The following is a 15,102-nucleotide window of genomic DNA, read 5'->3' on the forward strand; positions in this document are numbered from 1 at the left end:
GACCCGGACCACCCCACCTGGGGATCGAACCCAGGACCTTGTTGCTGTATGGCGATAGTGCTACCCACCGAGCCACTGTGCCGCCAGTCCAAATCTATATATTATAAAAGAATTTGGGTGCTGGGGTGACAGAGTAGTTTATTATGCTAGTCTACTACTATCTGCTGTCGACCGGTCGGGCATCTACACAGACATAGATTGGCCATGTCTGAGGATTGAGGATGGTCGTGGCTGTGATCCTGACCAGGATAAATTGGTTAATATTTTACGGGTCGCCACAGTGGATCATTTTGGTCTGCGTACCTGATCTGGCACAGTTTTTACACCGAATGCCTTTCTTGACACAACCCTACTTAAGATAAATAAGAAGGTGCTTTGCTGCTTTTATGTTCTGATCTCACATTATTGTTGTTTATTTAAAATAATTGGTGAATAGATTTTCATTCCCTGTCTGTTCTGCATTAAGTCCCATTAGTGTGTAAAACGAGGCTGAAGTGAACGTACACCCGCCATCACGGTCTCACACAATCATCGACTCAAGTTTCTCTCTCTGATTAGATTCCAGCGTGTATTTTTATCTGTCGAATCCGTTATTTCTTCTTCTCATGTCACGTCTCTCTCTCTCTGTGTTCGGGCCCTCAGGAAGAGTCAGCAGTACGACTGCAAGTGGTACATCCCGTTATCAGATCTGACCTTCCAGGCAGCGGAGGAGACCGAGCCCGTGTCCATCCCTCAGGTCCCAGATGAGGAGCTCGATGCCATAAAGGTCAAGATCTCTTCCCTCAGGAGTGAAATCCAGAGAGAGAAGGTAGCGGAGTGCAGTCTTACAGGAACTATTTATTGCATGAATAGCTGTCCATATTTGATGGACAGACAAGAACCTCTAATTGTTCTGATAAACTATAAAAGCTCCGGGCTTTTCTGTCTTTGTTTCTGTCTGTTCTGAGGAGCACAGAGGCGAATCACAGCCTAAACATTTCACCCTCTTTTCCCTCAGAGAGCTAACAAAGGGTCAAAGGTGATTGATAGAATGTGGAAGAAGTTATCAGAACAAGAGTCCCTGCTGCTCCTGACCTCTCCGAACATGCCACTTCGAGTACATAACAGAAACGGCAAGGTGAGACACGGCACGGCTGTAACCAAAACATTTATAGTGGAGTTTATTTGTCTAAAAGCAGCCAGTTTGATTCCTCTCTCTGATTTTTTTTGTTTCAGAGCTACATGTTTCTGATTTCATCCGACTACGAGCGTGCTGACTGGAGGGACATCATTCGGGAACAGCAGAAAAAGTGTAGGTGGACGTACCCTTAGCCACTCCATGTTCTCTGTGGTTAGACATGTCTGACACACTTGTAAGGGACGTGTATGTAGCAGTTCTGGGATTTTGGGCAGCTACAGGGATGTTGCAGTGTTTGGGTTGATTGAAAACGATGCTGGTTGCAAGGGTTTGATAGTGGACAAGGAAACACCACTATCACAACCTGGGAGTTGTCTTAGTCCGACCTTAAAATGACAAGTGACTGGACCAGAATCTGAGTGGCTTCTATAAAGAGAAACAGCTGAATCAGTTTGTGATGTTGTAGAGGATCTTTTGACCTGAACTGTGTATTGCTCTCCAGGTTTCAAGAACGTCTCTTTGACCTCAATGGAGCTGCAGATGCTCACCAACTCCTGTGTGAAACTCCAGACCGTCCACCACATCCCACTGACCGTTAATAAGGAAGGTAAGAAAGCTTGTAGGTCTGCATAGTCCTGACGTACAGATGACATGTTCTTCAAAGAGTTTGTGGCTTGAACACCTGTATTTCCATTTGCTCCTTTAACAGCTTCTACTCCTCTATACAGGTATACATTATATTTGGGAACATGACTGCAGGGATTAAGCAATGTGGACCATTTAGCCACAGAAGCATTAAAGATATTAGGCATTGATCCTGAACAGTAATGTCTAGCTTCTAGTCAGGGTTCCAGTTCAGCTTTGGCCAGCCCCCTTCCCCAGACATAGCCAATCATGACTGTTTAAGTGCCTGGCCGGCCCTTAGCACCACTAACAGTCCACTGTGCCACCCGAGCACTCTGGACAGTTCACCCAGACCAAACGTGGCAGATGATTTTTAAATGAAGAATGGCACAAATCATTCAACCTTATATATGCACTCTAAAATTAATAAGCACTAATTCCCACATACATACTCCTTAAAAAGCGTTTTAAAGACGAGTGGAATAGCCACAAACGTAATATTAAAATAGCTGTCCAACAAGGTCATGGTCAAGTGTCCACAGACGTTTGGTCATATAGTGAATGTGCTGGCGTGTGTTAATTAATGTAGCAATGAAATGTAGCAGGTTGGCAGGTTGACCTCATGTTCCGGTTGTGTGTGTGTTCCAGACGATGAATCTACTGGACTGTACGGCTTCCTGAATGTGATCATCCATTCTGCCTCCGGACTCAAACAGAGCTTGAGTGAGTTCCTGTCCATCTCTCTGTTCGTCCCCATGAATGTTGGACTAATCTTGCTCCGTTAACCTTTTGTACTTCTACAGTTAATTTGTTTTCTCCTGCTGAGTAAAAAGCTCAGAGTTTTAGCTCATCATCCTGTATTCTGTGTTCAGATCTGTACTGCACTATGGAGGTCGACTCGTTCGGTCTGTTTGTGAATAAAGCCAAGACACGCGTGTACAGATACACAACCGAACCCAAGTGGAACGAGGTGAGCACATGAACAGGTTTGGTTGTCAGCGGTTGTGCTGTGTGTGTATGAGTTAGTATCAGTATGAGTGATGTGTACCGTGTTGGTGTTTCAGGAGTTTGAGATTGAGCTGGAGGGATCCCAGACGCTCCGACTGCTCTGCTACGACAAGAGCTACAACAAATCCAAAACGAATAAAGAAGATGGAGAAAGCACCGACCGCATCATTGGGAAAGGACAGATTGCGGTAGGGTATCATAACCCACTATTTTACTTTCCAACGTACAATAAACCCAAACTCATTGCTCATATGGCTGTATGGAATAGAACCCAGTAAAGACGCTGTGGATTTTTAATCAAACCTTTATTGTTTTTCCCTTTTTCAACCCAATCCAGTTGTGGCCAGTTGGGGCTAATCTCTCTTTAGTCTTGTTCTAGGAGGGTCGAGGCAATCACGCCCCCTCTGACACGTGTGCAGTCGTTAATCGCTTCTTTTCATCTCACAAAGCGCAGTATTGTCTGCCATCCGTGGTCAGCTTCCCCCTGTGTGTGCGAGCACCTCGACCGGCCAGCAGAGGCCACACTTGCCCAATCAACAAAGAACGCTTTTTCAGCTGTTGGCCAATCGTGTGTCTGTGTAGGTGCCCGGCCGGCTGATAGCAGAGCTGAGATTAGAACTCAGCATTGGCAGTCTAGCGTGTTTTACCGCTGCAGCACCCAAACGCCGCCGCGCAATTTTAAAGACTAATATTGACTAACATTAAATTATTAAGTTATTTGTTGTGGTCATTGCTGCTTAAGGTGCAACCAGATAATATTTAACGAGGAGATTGGCTTTCCACACGTGTGGTATAGCACAAATAACTATACAGTATGTTAATACAAAACATGTTTTTATTGAAGTTCCCTTTGTGTAATCATGTTTAGAGGGAAAATTCCCTCTCACACTACTGTATAGATACTATTTTTTTCCTTATTTACATTTACGTTTACATTTTCAGCATTTAGCAGACGCCTTTATCCAAAGCGACTTACATTACAGCTACAGTATATAGTCTGAGCAATTGAGGGTTAAGGGCCTTGCTCAAGGGCCCAACAGCAGCAACCTGGCAGTGGTGGGACCTTTTGATTACTAGTACAGTACCTTAACCACTAGGCTATTACTTGCCTTATTTATCCTATCAATGTTGAGAGAAGCATACGTTTATGTATAAAACCTGTTTGTTTCAGCTGGACCCTCAGATGCTTCAGGGTAAAGACTGGCAGAGGACGGTGATTCCTATGAACGGGGTAAGTACAACCATCTACACCCCAATCCCACCAAAACCCAAAATTCCCTTCCCTACTGTCATTATGCTGTAGAGAAACGAGCGCCAGTCCAAACCCAAGTGTACATCAGTTACACTTACGACACAGTCTGTGAGATGAAATTCACGTTGTCTGCTGATGCTGTTTATAACTGTGTGTATAACAGTGTGAATAACAGTGCTGTTGTTTATTTTTATTTGTTATGTAGATTGAAGTGAAGATTTCTATAAAGTTCACGAGCCGGGAGTTCAGCCTGAAACGGACGCCCTCGTGCAAACAGACGGGAGTGTTTGGAGTGAAAATCTCCACAGTGACCAAGTGAGTAAACCAGCGTACATGTGTTGGACAGGAATACTGGTGAGACTGCGGACTGATGAAGTGATTGGAAATTTCATTAAAAATAAAAGAACAAGTTAGAAATCTGCAGCTTGATGGATTTCATGTTATTATAACATCAGATAATTGCTGACCGAATAAATAAAATGGGGTTATTAAATCATTTAAATTTACACTGTATGGCTGGAAAAGTCAGTTTTGCCCAATTTTGTATAAAAGTGATTAGAATAAAGATTAATAAATGTGACAATCAATTTTTCTTTAATTTTGGCTGGGAAGCACTGGGTGCATGCAGGAACACCCCGGACAGGACGCCAGTCTATTGCAGGGCTTTAGCCTCTCCCCTTTTTTGCAAAAACTAATAAAATACAATTAATTTTAGGAGTGTCGCTGTATTTCTTTTTACTTTGACTGTGTGATTGGTGGAAACACACAGCAACACATTCTTTACAGTTATAGAAACTTAATTTAATGTGTTATTTACACTCATGAGACGTGGATTCACCCTTAATCAACACGTTATCTGTTAGGTTTTTTCCATATATGTGTACATCCATGGTGATGACAGGAAGACATTGTTTACACAGCACATGGCAGTAATTTTCTGGCTGTGGCCTAAAACACACCATATTTGCTATATAGGGTGTAATTATACTATTAGTAGTGCACTCATTGGACATACTATTGAGTACAATTCAAAGAGAATGTGGGTGTGATCTAATAAAGTCAACTTCAAGCCTAAATTTACTCTCTCCAGATGTTTACTCTGGTGTTACGTAAAGATAACATCTGACACTGATACTGCAGATGTGAATGTAGCTGCTGTAGGCATGTCCAGATGTCCTGACCTGTACTGAATTTTTTGGGTATCTGTCCAGACGAGAGCGCTCGAAAGTGCCCTACATTGTCCGACAGTGTCTGGAGGAGATCGAGAGGAGAGGGATGGAGGAAGTCGGCATCTATCGCGTCTCGGGAGTCGCCACAGACATTCAGGCCCTCAAAACTGCCTTTGACACGAGTGAGTAGCTCATCAGCACCCAGGTCACAAATTTCAGTCAAATTGTTATACTATTGTTACCGGGTTCTTGTGGTGCTCATGTTCTCAATCAGTGTGACTAAAAGTCTTTATTTCTTTTTTTTATGTTACTCTGCACACATACAGACCATAAGGACGTATCCGTGATGATGAGTGAGATGGATGTAAACGCCATCGCTGGAACCCTGAAGCTTTATTTCCGTGAGCTGCCAGAGCCGCTTTTCACAGACGAGCTGTATCCCAACTTTGCTGGAGGCATCGGTCAGTTGCTTTACTCATCACATGTTCCACTAACATGTCTTTTTTTAGACATGATGCTTGTTCAGGGACTGAGATGCATTTCCACCAGTCAGAACATTGAAGAACCCAGAACCATTACCTGAACTGGGAGATTACCAATGCAGTTTTAATCTAAGTGTTGTTAGCATTACCACTGTCGCTCCTGCTTCGTCTGTAGCATTTCACTAGGGTTAAATCAGTAAATCATTGTTGCATCTAGGTTCCAGACTAGCAGTGTTTAGGTACTGAAAAAGCTCTGCTACCGGCAGGTTGGGTGCCTACACGAACAACGATTGTCTCGTTCGTAGGAATGGTGCTGGAGGGGATTCCTCATAACGGCTGCAGTTATGACCTCTGCTGGCTGATTGATGCTGCCTGTTTAGAGACGAGGGATATTGGGATCAGGGCGTGTCTCTCCGTGTGCAAAACATCCACATATGAACTCGCCTCATGCAGATGAAAAGATGCAGTCAGCTACTGCACACATGTCGGAGGGGTCGTGTGTTGGTCATGGCTCTCCTCGGTCAGGAGTGGAAGTCAGCATCAGTAGAGAGAGAGAGCATAATGCAATCGGGTAATTGGATATGACTAGATTGGGTGGAAAATTGGGCGAAAAATGCAAAAACAATATGCTGGCTGAGATGTGTTTAAAACCAGCCGCTGACATCATGTCTGTAGAAAAGGACTAGCAGTTTCTCTCCAAAAACAAGCCATATTCCACGTGCATATCTGTTACTGTTACGTTTGTATTGTTTGTGAGCAGAAGTGTACTCATTACCGTGTGTATGTGTGTGTAGCTCTGTCGGACAGCGTGGCTAAAGAGAGCTGCATGCTAAACCTGTTGCTGTCCCTGCCTGAACCGAACCTCATCACCTTCCTCTTTCTACTAGATCATCTCAAGAGGTAGGAGCACCACAAACTCCCTCAAGCTCCCCTGTAAATAATTTGCATTGGCCTTCGAGTCGCCAGATTTCAACCCAGTTGACCAGCTATGGAAGATTTTTGGACCATCATTGAACAATGAAACAATTTTCAAAAAAAAAAAAGTGGTACCATTCCAAAGATTTTTAGTTTTTATCCAGCGGTACATTGAGGCTGTTCTGGTGGCTCATCGTGGCCCAAGACCTAAAACCAAGGCCTAAAACACTTAATTTGAGCTTTTAATCTACAGTGGAACATCGATTTAACGGACTGATTGTTTAATATTCCCACGAGAAGCGTACCGAGACCAGTAGTTCAGTAATTGTCCACTAGTCAGCGCACATCTCACTGTATACATGAGTGAGGACCTTAGTTCTGTGTTTTTGTATATATTCTCATACCCTGGCAAAAACCTCGCTGTTTCGGGCAATCACATTTCATGCTCCCCCCTTTTAGTTCATTAAATCGAGGTTCCACTGCAGTTCATCTTCTGTGTGTAGATAAAATGAAGTAAACTTGTATAAAACACACCACATTATTATCCCAAATGCCAATAATAACCTGAACATCTACGACTTTTACAAACCGAACCATCTATGCATCATTTATTATATTTATTCCACATTTTTCCAGGGTTGCAGAAAAGGAGAGTGTAAATAAGATGTCTCTTCACAACCTGGCAACCGTTTTTGGGCCGACTCTGCTTCGACCGTCCGAGAAAGACAGCAAGATACCGACCAACCCAACACAGCCCATTAGCATGGGAGACAGCTGGTCTCTGGAGGTCATGTCACAGGTACTTATTAAAATATGGGTTTAAAAATGAACCATACCAGTTCCATGTCAGACTCACGTTCTTGTGTCTTGTTTCCACGGTTTAGGTTCAAGTCCTGCTGTACTTCCTGCAACTGGAGACGATTCCTACGCCAGACAGTAAGAGACAGAGCATCCTATTTTCCACTGAGGTGTAGAATAAGGTGGGTTGGGGTGCACTCCTCCATTTTAAGTACTACTGCACCCTGTGGACTGAGGGAGGGCCGAGAGTCTTTGCTAAACGCTGGCAGGAATCATCAGACTCCCTCGAGGTCTACACAGCCACTGAAGCACAGCTTGGGCTCAGCACCGGCTCACACGGACCCCAATCCAATGAACGGCTCTTTTGCTTTCCGACTGGGATTTGTGTCTGGTCTGGAACCTGGAGCTGGATCTCTCTATACAGTTTCCTTGCACAAGCGTTCAGATGAGCAGCTCTAGATCATCGGTTCACGTTTTCTTTTCCTTCGTGGTTCATCCTGTTCGCTGCTGCTGAGTCTCCGCTGCTCCCATCATTACATAGATATCATGTCCAGTGTTTCCAGTGTCCATCGCTGCTACAGTTCATGGACGCTTTCTTAAATGAGGACAGTACGGTAAACACATTCCAGATGGATTCCACTGATCATCAGTATTGATGTGGGAAATGTAAACCATCATTAGAAGCAATACTGAAGCACCTGCTGCAGGAAGACAGGATGTCCTTCTGCGTTCTGTCTTGTTTTTGGGATCAAAAACTTTTGATAAACTCTTAATGACACTGAAATATTTTGTCTTTCTGGATTACTAACTATAGCACATACAGTTTGTGTTGGGCTTATGTTATTTTCGAGACTCCCTCTGGGAGCAATAGTTTAGTTGTATTTTGTTATTTTTGTGTATTTAGGCAGAGAAACTCTTGAGAAATATGTCGTGTACATAATTTAAAACCTTCTGTTGATATCTCGTTTTTGAGAGCAGAAATTACGTAAGATTATTATGATTATTTATTTTTGAGACGAGTCTTGTTGATTTATTAGAAAAGAATTTAAGAGCATCATTGTCCGCATATAATAACCTGAAAATGGTTTATCAGTCTGCATTGTCTGTCCTGCATTGCATGTGATGCCACCTGTCGTAATTTGGAATTTTTTTTTACTTTTTGCATACGTAGTATTGATGCGATGACCCCGGACAATAAAGTCGACAGATCTCCTGTTCCAGGATAAACAACTGCCCCAACAACTGCCCTCACACTTCTATTATTATAGGGTCATTTACACCAAACATGTTTACACACACTTCTAAAGGCGAGTATTTCATTTAGATCTTTGGAATTTCAATGATTTCCGTGACTGAATAATTAAAACACATTAAAGTCTTTACAGCACCTTACAGCACCTTACTAAGCTTTTTTGACAGTGGGCATTGTCACATATGTTCCAACAACATCTAATTCACACTAGACCTAGTTTTTCTTTGCCGTGGTTCTCGGATAACGTCCGACTGTGTGGACAGATTCCCTCTTAGCACAAGTTGACAGTTTGGGCTTTCTTCCTGACCCTGGCAAGGCACCACTAGATGCAGCCCAGCTAGTTCTATATAATGAGCACAGAAGTATTAAACAGCAGTGGTCAGTCATAAATACAAGTGTTTAGAAACCTTTGACTTCAATTATATGTATTTTCAGGAAACATAAATGCTTTGATTGATGGATTTACGTTTACGTTTGTGCCATTTGCATGCAGGCACAATTGGCCTCCAGTCTGCTGGGTGGGAAAGACCGAACTAAGGGAGTGGGGTTATCAACGCTATGTAAGGATCTTGGTTGCACCCAGGGTGCCTGTACAGAAAGTGGAGGGGCGCAGAGATCAGGGCGTGGCTCTCTGAAAGCAAAGCCGACCTCATGCGCAAATCCACCGAAGTACGCGTAAGTAAGAAGGGATTGGTGGACTGTGCACACATCGGACTGTGCACAAAGACACCAGTCTTTGTCTATGAAGATAGAAATGGTTACAAAGATATGGTTACTACATGTGCTAGTGGAAAAAATATAGCTATAAGTGTAAACAGAGCCCAGCTCACTGATTTGTGTGCCAGTTTTCCCCAGATGAATTTCCTTTATAATAAATAAATCCATTATTAATGTTTATTTAAATAAATATTTGCATATGGTGATATTAATCTGATCTGTGGTTGCACCCCTATTTTGCTTGAATACACACACTCCAACCAAACGTGAGATACAGATTTCAAAGTTAAAATGAATAAATAACAAAAGTATCTGTAATAATCCAGTTCACGATCAGATTTAACCATATGCAGTGTTCATTATTAAGGATCTATCGATACACTTTTGCCAAATCGTCCAGCCCTAATTTCATTTGTGCCCAGTCGCTAGGCAAAGATCGTTTAAGCCATACTGGTTTATTTAATGCTCCTACTATTATTATTTTTAGATTATAGAATTAAAATAAGATTTTGTTCTTTTATTTAACATGCAGGCATGTTTTGGGATTATTTCTTTGTTTTTAAGTGTTGTTTTGTTTGATGTCGAACCCACAACATTCAGTAAAGCAGACGTTGAACTTCAGTAATGGGGCATTCACATTATTCATCTGATAATATTCTGTCCAGTTCCATAATGAATTTATATTTGGGCCAGGACATTGATTTGAATTTTTAGTAACATTTGGGATCTCTGTCAGTGTTACTCCCGTCCATACTGAGCGAACAATGAGGCTTCAGTTGAAGTCAAACTTTACATGCACTTAAAGGAAATGGATGTCATGGAAGTCTTGGGATCTCAATCATCTCTGCTGCTGTTCTTTTTCTTAACCTACGGCTGATGGAACACCATAATGTGTCATATATACATTTACTTTTGTGTACAGTGCAATGAAATGTGTTTTTCTGCAAAGCCGGGGTTAAAGGCCCAACAGTGGCTGCTTGGCAGAGCCTGGATTTGAACCCACAACTTTCCAGTGGATAACCCATAGCTCTACCCACTAAGCTACCACTGTCCTGTTTCATTTACATCCATGTTCTAGCAGCTTCTAATTCGTGGCAGATCTGCTTTTGGTGGTTCTGGATCACATCTGACCAGCCAGAAAAATTTCCTTTCAGCAAAACATGACTATTGGTTTTCTGTCTGACCTTGTGAGTGGACCACTGTTTATATAGGCACAGAGAAGTCTGCAGAAATTATTGAATTCCCAAGACGCCATGTGTACCGTGGCATACATGTCTTTTACAGGTGAATGTAAATGTTCGACTTCGGCTCTTTGGCTCAATCTTACTGGATTGTACATGATTTAAATTATAAAATGTATAAAAAGCATTTGGAATACCAGAATCAGTTTCTGTAGATCGTAGTTAGAAAACGATGGAACTGTTTAAGAGTGTTCAGTCAGTAAGCAGCCTCTCTTAGAAGAACGTCCAGATCGTGATCTTTTATTTATTGTGCTTTGTCGTTAAATGTTTTTTTTTAAAGAAGTGACTTATAGAAAGACTCAGATCGAGGGAGATTATAATAAATAATTTATTGAAGAAGGAACTATCTGTGTTTTTCAGTATTTTGCTAACTCTTGCTACGTTGCCTGTCAAACTTGACGTGTGAGCTGATCTGACGGAGCTGCTACTGTTAGTACATTTTGGTTCCTGGTTTTTTAGTAAGCTAACAGCGATTGGCACAAATCCAACGAAGCATCAATGTTTTGTAACTAAAGAACATCAGCACATTTACTGAATCGACTTCTGAACTGCAAAACCTTTCCTAAAATTCTCCTTTTATCAGTTTTCTAATGACAGAATTGTGTATTACAGCAAAACTACTTTGTAATCGTGAAAAAAGGAGAGGCTAAACGATACAGGAACGTCTTAAACCTCCTGAATATTATCCTAGCTTTTGTGTTGTTTTTTAAAAATCTCTGAGGATAATTCTGGAGAGCTCCTGGACAGACTTTTAGAACAGATGTGGCGTTTCTGCCCCTTGTTTTTAAAGGTTATAGATGTTTCTTTCTTGCAGATGTGCTGGTGTTCAGCATATAGATCTGTATAAAGTAGCTCTGCCTCTGCACTCTGGAGACTCGGCTGTATGGAAGGTGTTAGCAGCCTCTGTTTGTACACAAATGAGAAATAAAACCTGCTTTATGTAAAAATTTTTCAGTGTCTTTCTGTTGGATGTCATCTGTAGCTGTGAGATGCTGAATAACAACACATACACGTAACTGTACTTAGATCTACTTAACTTCCACTTAAATCCATGGACCTACCAGTGGGTCCAAAATATATTATATTTATACATTATATATTTATAACAGCAACAGTATATCTTTTTATTGGAAGGTCATCATAAGGTACCTTGTTGACATCTAAGTGAGCTTGGTGAGCTAAAAGTAAAACTCTTTGGCCAGAGTATGTTTGGAAGGGAGAAAAAACACGTGGGTTTTTACAACGTATCAGCAAATTCTGCAAGCAGATGTGCCAGTTGGTTAACGAAATCTCAAAAGAAGCTACTAAACACGACAATTATTCAAAACATGCCTGAAAATTCACCTTGAACTACTTGAGCTTTTGACATGGTACTTACAGTCTTCTAACCTGGATAGCATTAAAAATCTGTGCGTTTCTAGACATGCCAAACAATATCGTAGTACTAAAAGAGGTTATAAGAGGCTCTTCTGGGAAGGCTGTCTGCAATATTTGGCAGTGTGTCTATGAGAATCTGTCTCCATTCTGTACAAGAAAGTAATTGTGAGGTCAGGCACTGATGCTGGACACTATTTAGAAGGCATGTTCATAGTATTTTATATTGTATAATCAATGAATTATTACAGTAGTCATTTTTTGGAGACGGTAGTTCCTCCATTTATCCACACGGTGGCAGTACTGTTTCAGTTTAGTCTGAGCTGAAGTCATAAGGTTTGCAAAGTAAAGTGATTAAATTGTTTATTGATTTATTTATTTTGTTTGCATACAAGAGATACATTTGTGAAAAATTTAAAGCAGAAGCACAAGGAGCGTTACAATTACTGCTTATGCTAATAATGATGAAACTGCAGACTGATGGTGTCAGTGGTGTCAACATATACAGTTGGACTGGTTCAGACTTTGGATTTCCTGACCAAAAGCTGTGTGTAAAAGCTTTATTTAATGGTGCAGTCAAAACCAGCTTCAGTTCAGCCAGAGCAGCTTCCATGCAACCCCCCAGTTGGATCTGGGGGGTTGGATGGAGTATAAGGTTCTTATTGATCTACTGTCTAAGTTAACTAATAATCTGTCCAATTGCTCATATGTTATTTATCAATTTATCATTCAAACTGCACCAGGTTTCATTATAAACTGATGTTACTATCAGTTTGAAAGGTTTTGCTTACAAGCATGTGATCAAACACCTTGTAGGTAATACATTAGTAAATACGCTTAAATTGAAAAAGCTACAAAGCCATAGCAAACACATTAAACACCCCTGTCAGTACAATTAGTTCTATGGTTTATAAACGTTTGTAAAAACAAGTAATTGGCTCTGGACTGGTGCACCACACAGCAATGACTTTGGTTTACTTTAATGGCCTTTCTAGTCACCAGATCTAAACCTAATCTAAACCAAAAAGACCACCTTAGAAACCATCTTATAAAATGTACAAATATGCATAATCTGAAAGACGAGTTTCCAGCACATTTTGGTATCCATGCCACAAATATTTATCCAGCAAGAAAATTCCAGCCAGTATTAATATGGTGTTCCTAATAAAGTGGCCTGTAAGTGTGAATCATCTTAACACGACACATAAATGTAAATACATTTACAATGAGAAAAAAATAATATATAAACTACAGCTTTTAAAAGGTGTTGTTTTTCCTGAGACAGTGATTATCCCGAGTAAACAAAGGTTTTCTGAGCTCAAACATTACAGACTGGTTTGGTGTGTGTGTTTTAGAGGTGCGTTCAGCAACACCGTGTGTGTTTTTGAATCTCTGTAAAGACTACTGTTAGTTTCAAGGGTTTACAACATGTCACCAGTAAACATTTCTATAGCACAACTGGGCAAGAGCTGGATGCTGTATTAGTGTGTGTTTTTTTAGTGGATGTAAAATTTAGCTACTTTTAATATCCTGTGTTATTAGTCTAGTACAGAAACTCGTTTTAATATTGTTAGAACATTGTTATAAGAATGAAGTGATTTTTTTTTGTGATTTTTATTTACAATTATTTATCCCAATTATTCACCCTTAATTAATCAAATTTAATGATGAACGTGTGTTTAATTATAATACACATTTAGCATAACCTGTCCTACAAAATATCACAGATTTTTCTTTCTTTCTTTCTTTCTTTCTTTCTTTCTTTCTTTCTTTCTTTCTTTCTTTCTTTCTTTCTTTCTTTCTTTCTTTCTTTCTTTCTTTCTTTCTTTCTTTTTCATTCAGATAAAAGTGGCACACTTTACTTAATTGGAACTAATAATTTAATATAATAATATAACCTGCTGTTTGCTGAAAATGTACTTAAATGCCATTTTCTAATATCACCGATGTTACAGTTTCACATTTTAAAATATATTTTTCCATGTATCTTTAATCAACCACTTTATTCTGGTCAGGGTCACGGAAGGTCCAGTTCCACCGAAAAACACTGGGCACAAGGCAGGAATACCCTGCCTTCCAGTCCACCGCTGGGCTTTGGGCATTCGTCCCCCAGACACAGCCAATCATGTCTGTGCTTTAGTACTTTCAACACCACCAAGTTTGTCTCAAATTTAGTCTTTTGTTTTTGATGTTTAAATGTTAAAAATCTTCTACAAGGAACAAATTTAAATCCGGCTTTTTGTCATTTTAATTTACAAAATAAAATGTTTATTGATTTATTTAACATGCTTGAAAAATAAAACATAACATTCTAAATGTGTAATAATGTGAGCATCTGTTTTATTAGTGTTAGTGGCACTGTCGCCTCACAGCAAGAAGGTCCTGGGTTCGATGCCCAGGTGGGGCGGTCCGGGTCTTTTCTATGTGGAGTTTGCATGTTCTCTCCTTGTCTGCGTGGGTTTCCTCCCACAGTCCAAAGACGTGCAAGTGAGGTGAATTAAAGACACTAAATTGTCCATGACTGTGTTAGATATAACCTTGAAAAGTGATGAACCTTGTGTAATGAGTAACTGTTCCTGTCATGAATGTAACCAAAAGTGTAAAACATGACGTAAAAATCCTAATAAACAAACAATATTATTATTATTATTATTTAATATGTACAATTCAGAGAATTAACAGTAATTGTGCATTTAAATGTGAAGACTTATTTTCTGTAAAAGACAAACAAACCTTCGTGACGCTCCGTGTTAAATTTTTCTCCCTGTTGTGACTCGGTGGAATGAAGCTGAGTGTGTAAATAAGTGAGAGCGCTGATTGGCTGAGAGTCAGATTCAGCTAAAACATTATCGGATTGAAAATCAGAGACAAAAACACACACGCACACTCACACACACGCACACACACACACACACACACACACACACACACTCACAGTGAGGGTCTGTGACTGGAGTAACGACACTTTCAGCAATCAAAACCTCCAAACTGTCTTCTGAGGAGAGAACAAGAGAAATTCATGTGAGTGATTCTAACTTTTTCTTTCTTTCTTTCTTTCTTTCTTTCTTTCTTTCTTTCTTTCTTTCTTTCTTTCTTTCTTTCTTTCTTTCTTTCTTTCTTTTTCATTCAGATAAAAGTGGTACACTTTACTTA

General features: G+C 40.4%; 1 protein-coding gene across 1 annotated transcript in view; it reads left to right on the forward strand.

Annotated features, from left to right (window-relative positions):
* Positions 1 to 8,152, forward strand: part of bcr (BCR activator of RhoGEF and GTPase) — a 56,963-nt gene extending 48,811 nt beyond the window's left edge. The window contains exons 10-23 of the mRNA XM_063011062.1: positions 643 to 808; positions 998 to 1,117; positions 1,216 to 1,291; positions 1,620 to 1,724; positions 2,390 to 2,464; positions 2,614 to 2,711; positions 2,806 to 2,937; positions 3,921 to 3,980; positions 4,207 to 4,316; positions 5,213 to 5,352; positions 5,497 to 5,631; positions 6,447 to 6,552; positions 7,204 to 7,366; positions 7,452 to 8,152. Of these exons, the coding sequence (XP_062867132.1) occupies positions 643 to 808; positions 998 to 1,117; positions 1,216 to 1,291; positions 1,620 to 1,724; positions 2,390 to 2,464; positions 2,614 to 2,711; positions 2,806 to 2,937; positions 3,921 to 3,980; positions 4,207 to 4,316; positions 5,213 to 5,352; positions 5,497 to 5,631; positions 6,447 to 6,552; positions 7,204 to 7,366; positions 7,452 to 7,541 (1,576 nt within the window). The 3' untranslated portion in view covers positions 7,542 to 8,152. The remainder of the gene's footprint in view (positions 1 to 642; positions 809 to 997; positions 1,118 to 1,215; positions 1,292 to 1,619; positions 1,725 to 2,389; positions 2,465 to 2,613; positions 2,712 to 2,805; positions 2,938 to 3,920; positions 3,981 to 4,206; positions 4,317 to 5,212; positions 5,353 to 5,496; positions 5,632 to 6,446; positions 6,553 to 7,203; positions 7,367 to 7,451) is intronic.
* The last annotated feature ends 6,950 nt before the right edge of the window (positions 8,153 to 15,102 follow it).

The sequence above is a fragment of the Trichomycterus rosablanca genome, chromosome 16 (genome assembly GCF_030014385.1).
Source record: "Trichomycterus rosablanca isolate fTriRos1 chromosome 16, fTriRos1.hap1, whole genome shotgun sequence".
NCBI classification, from domain to species: domain Eukaryota; kingdom Metazoa; phylum Chordata; class Actinopteri; order Siluriformes; family Trichomycteridae; genus Trichomycterus; species Trichomycterus rosablanca.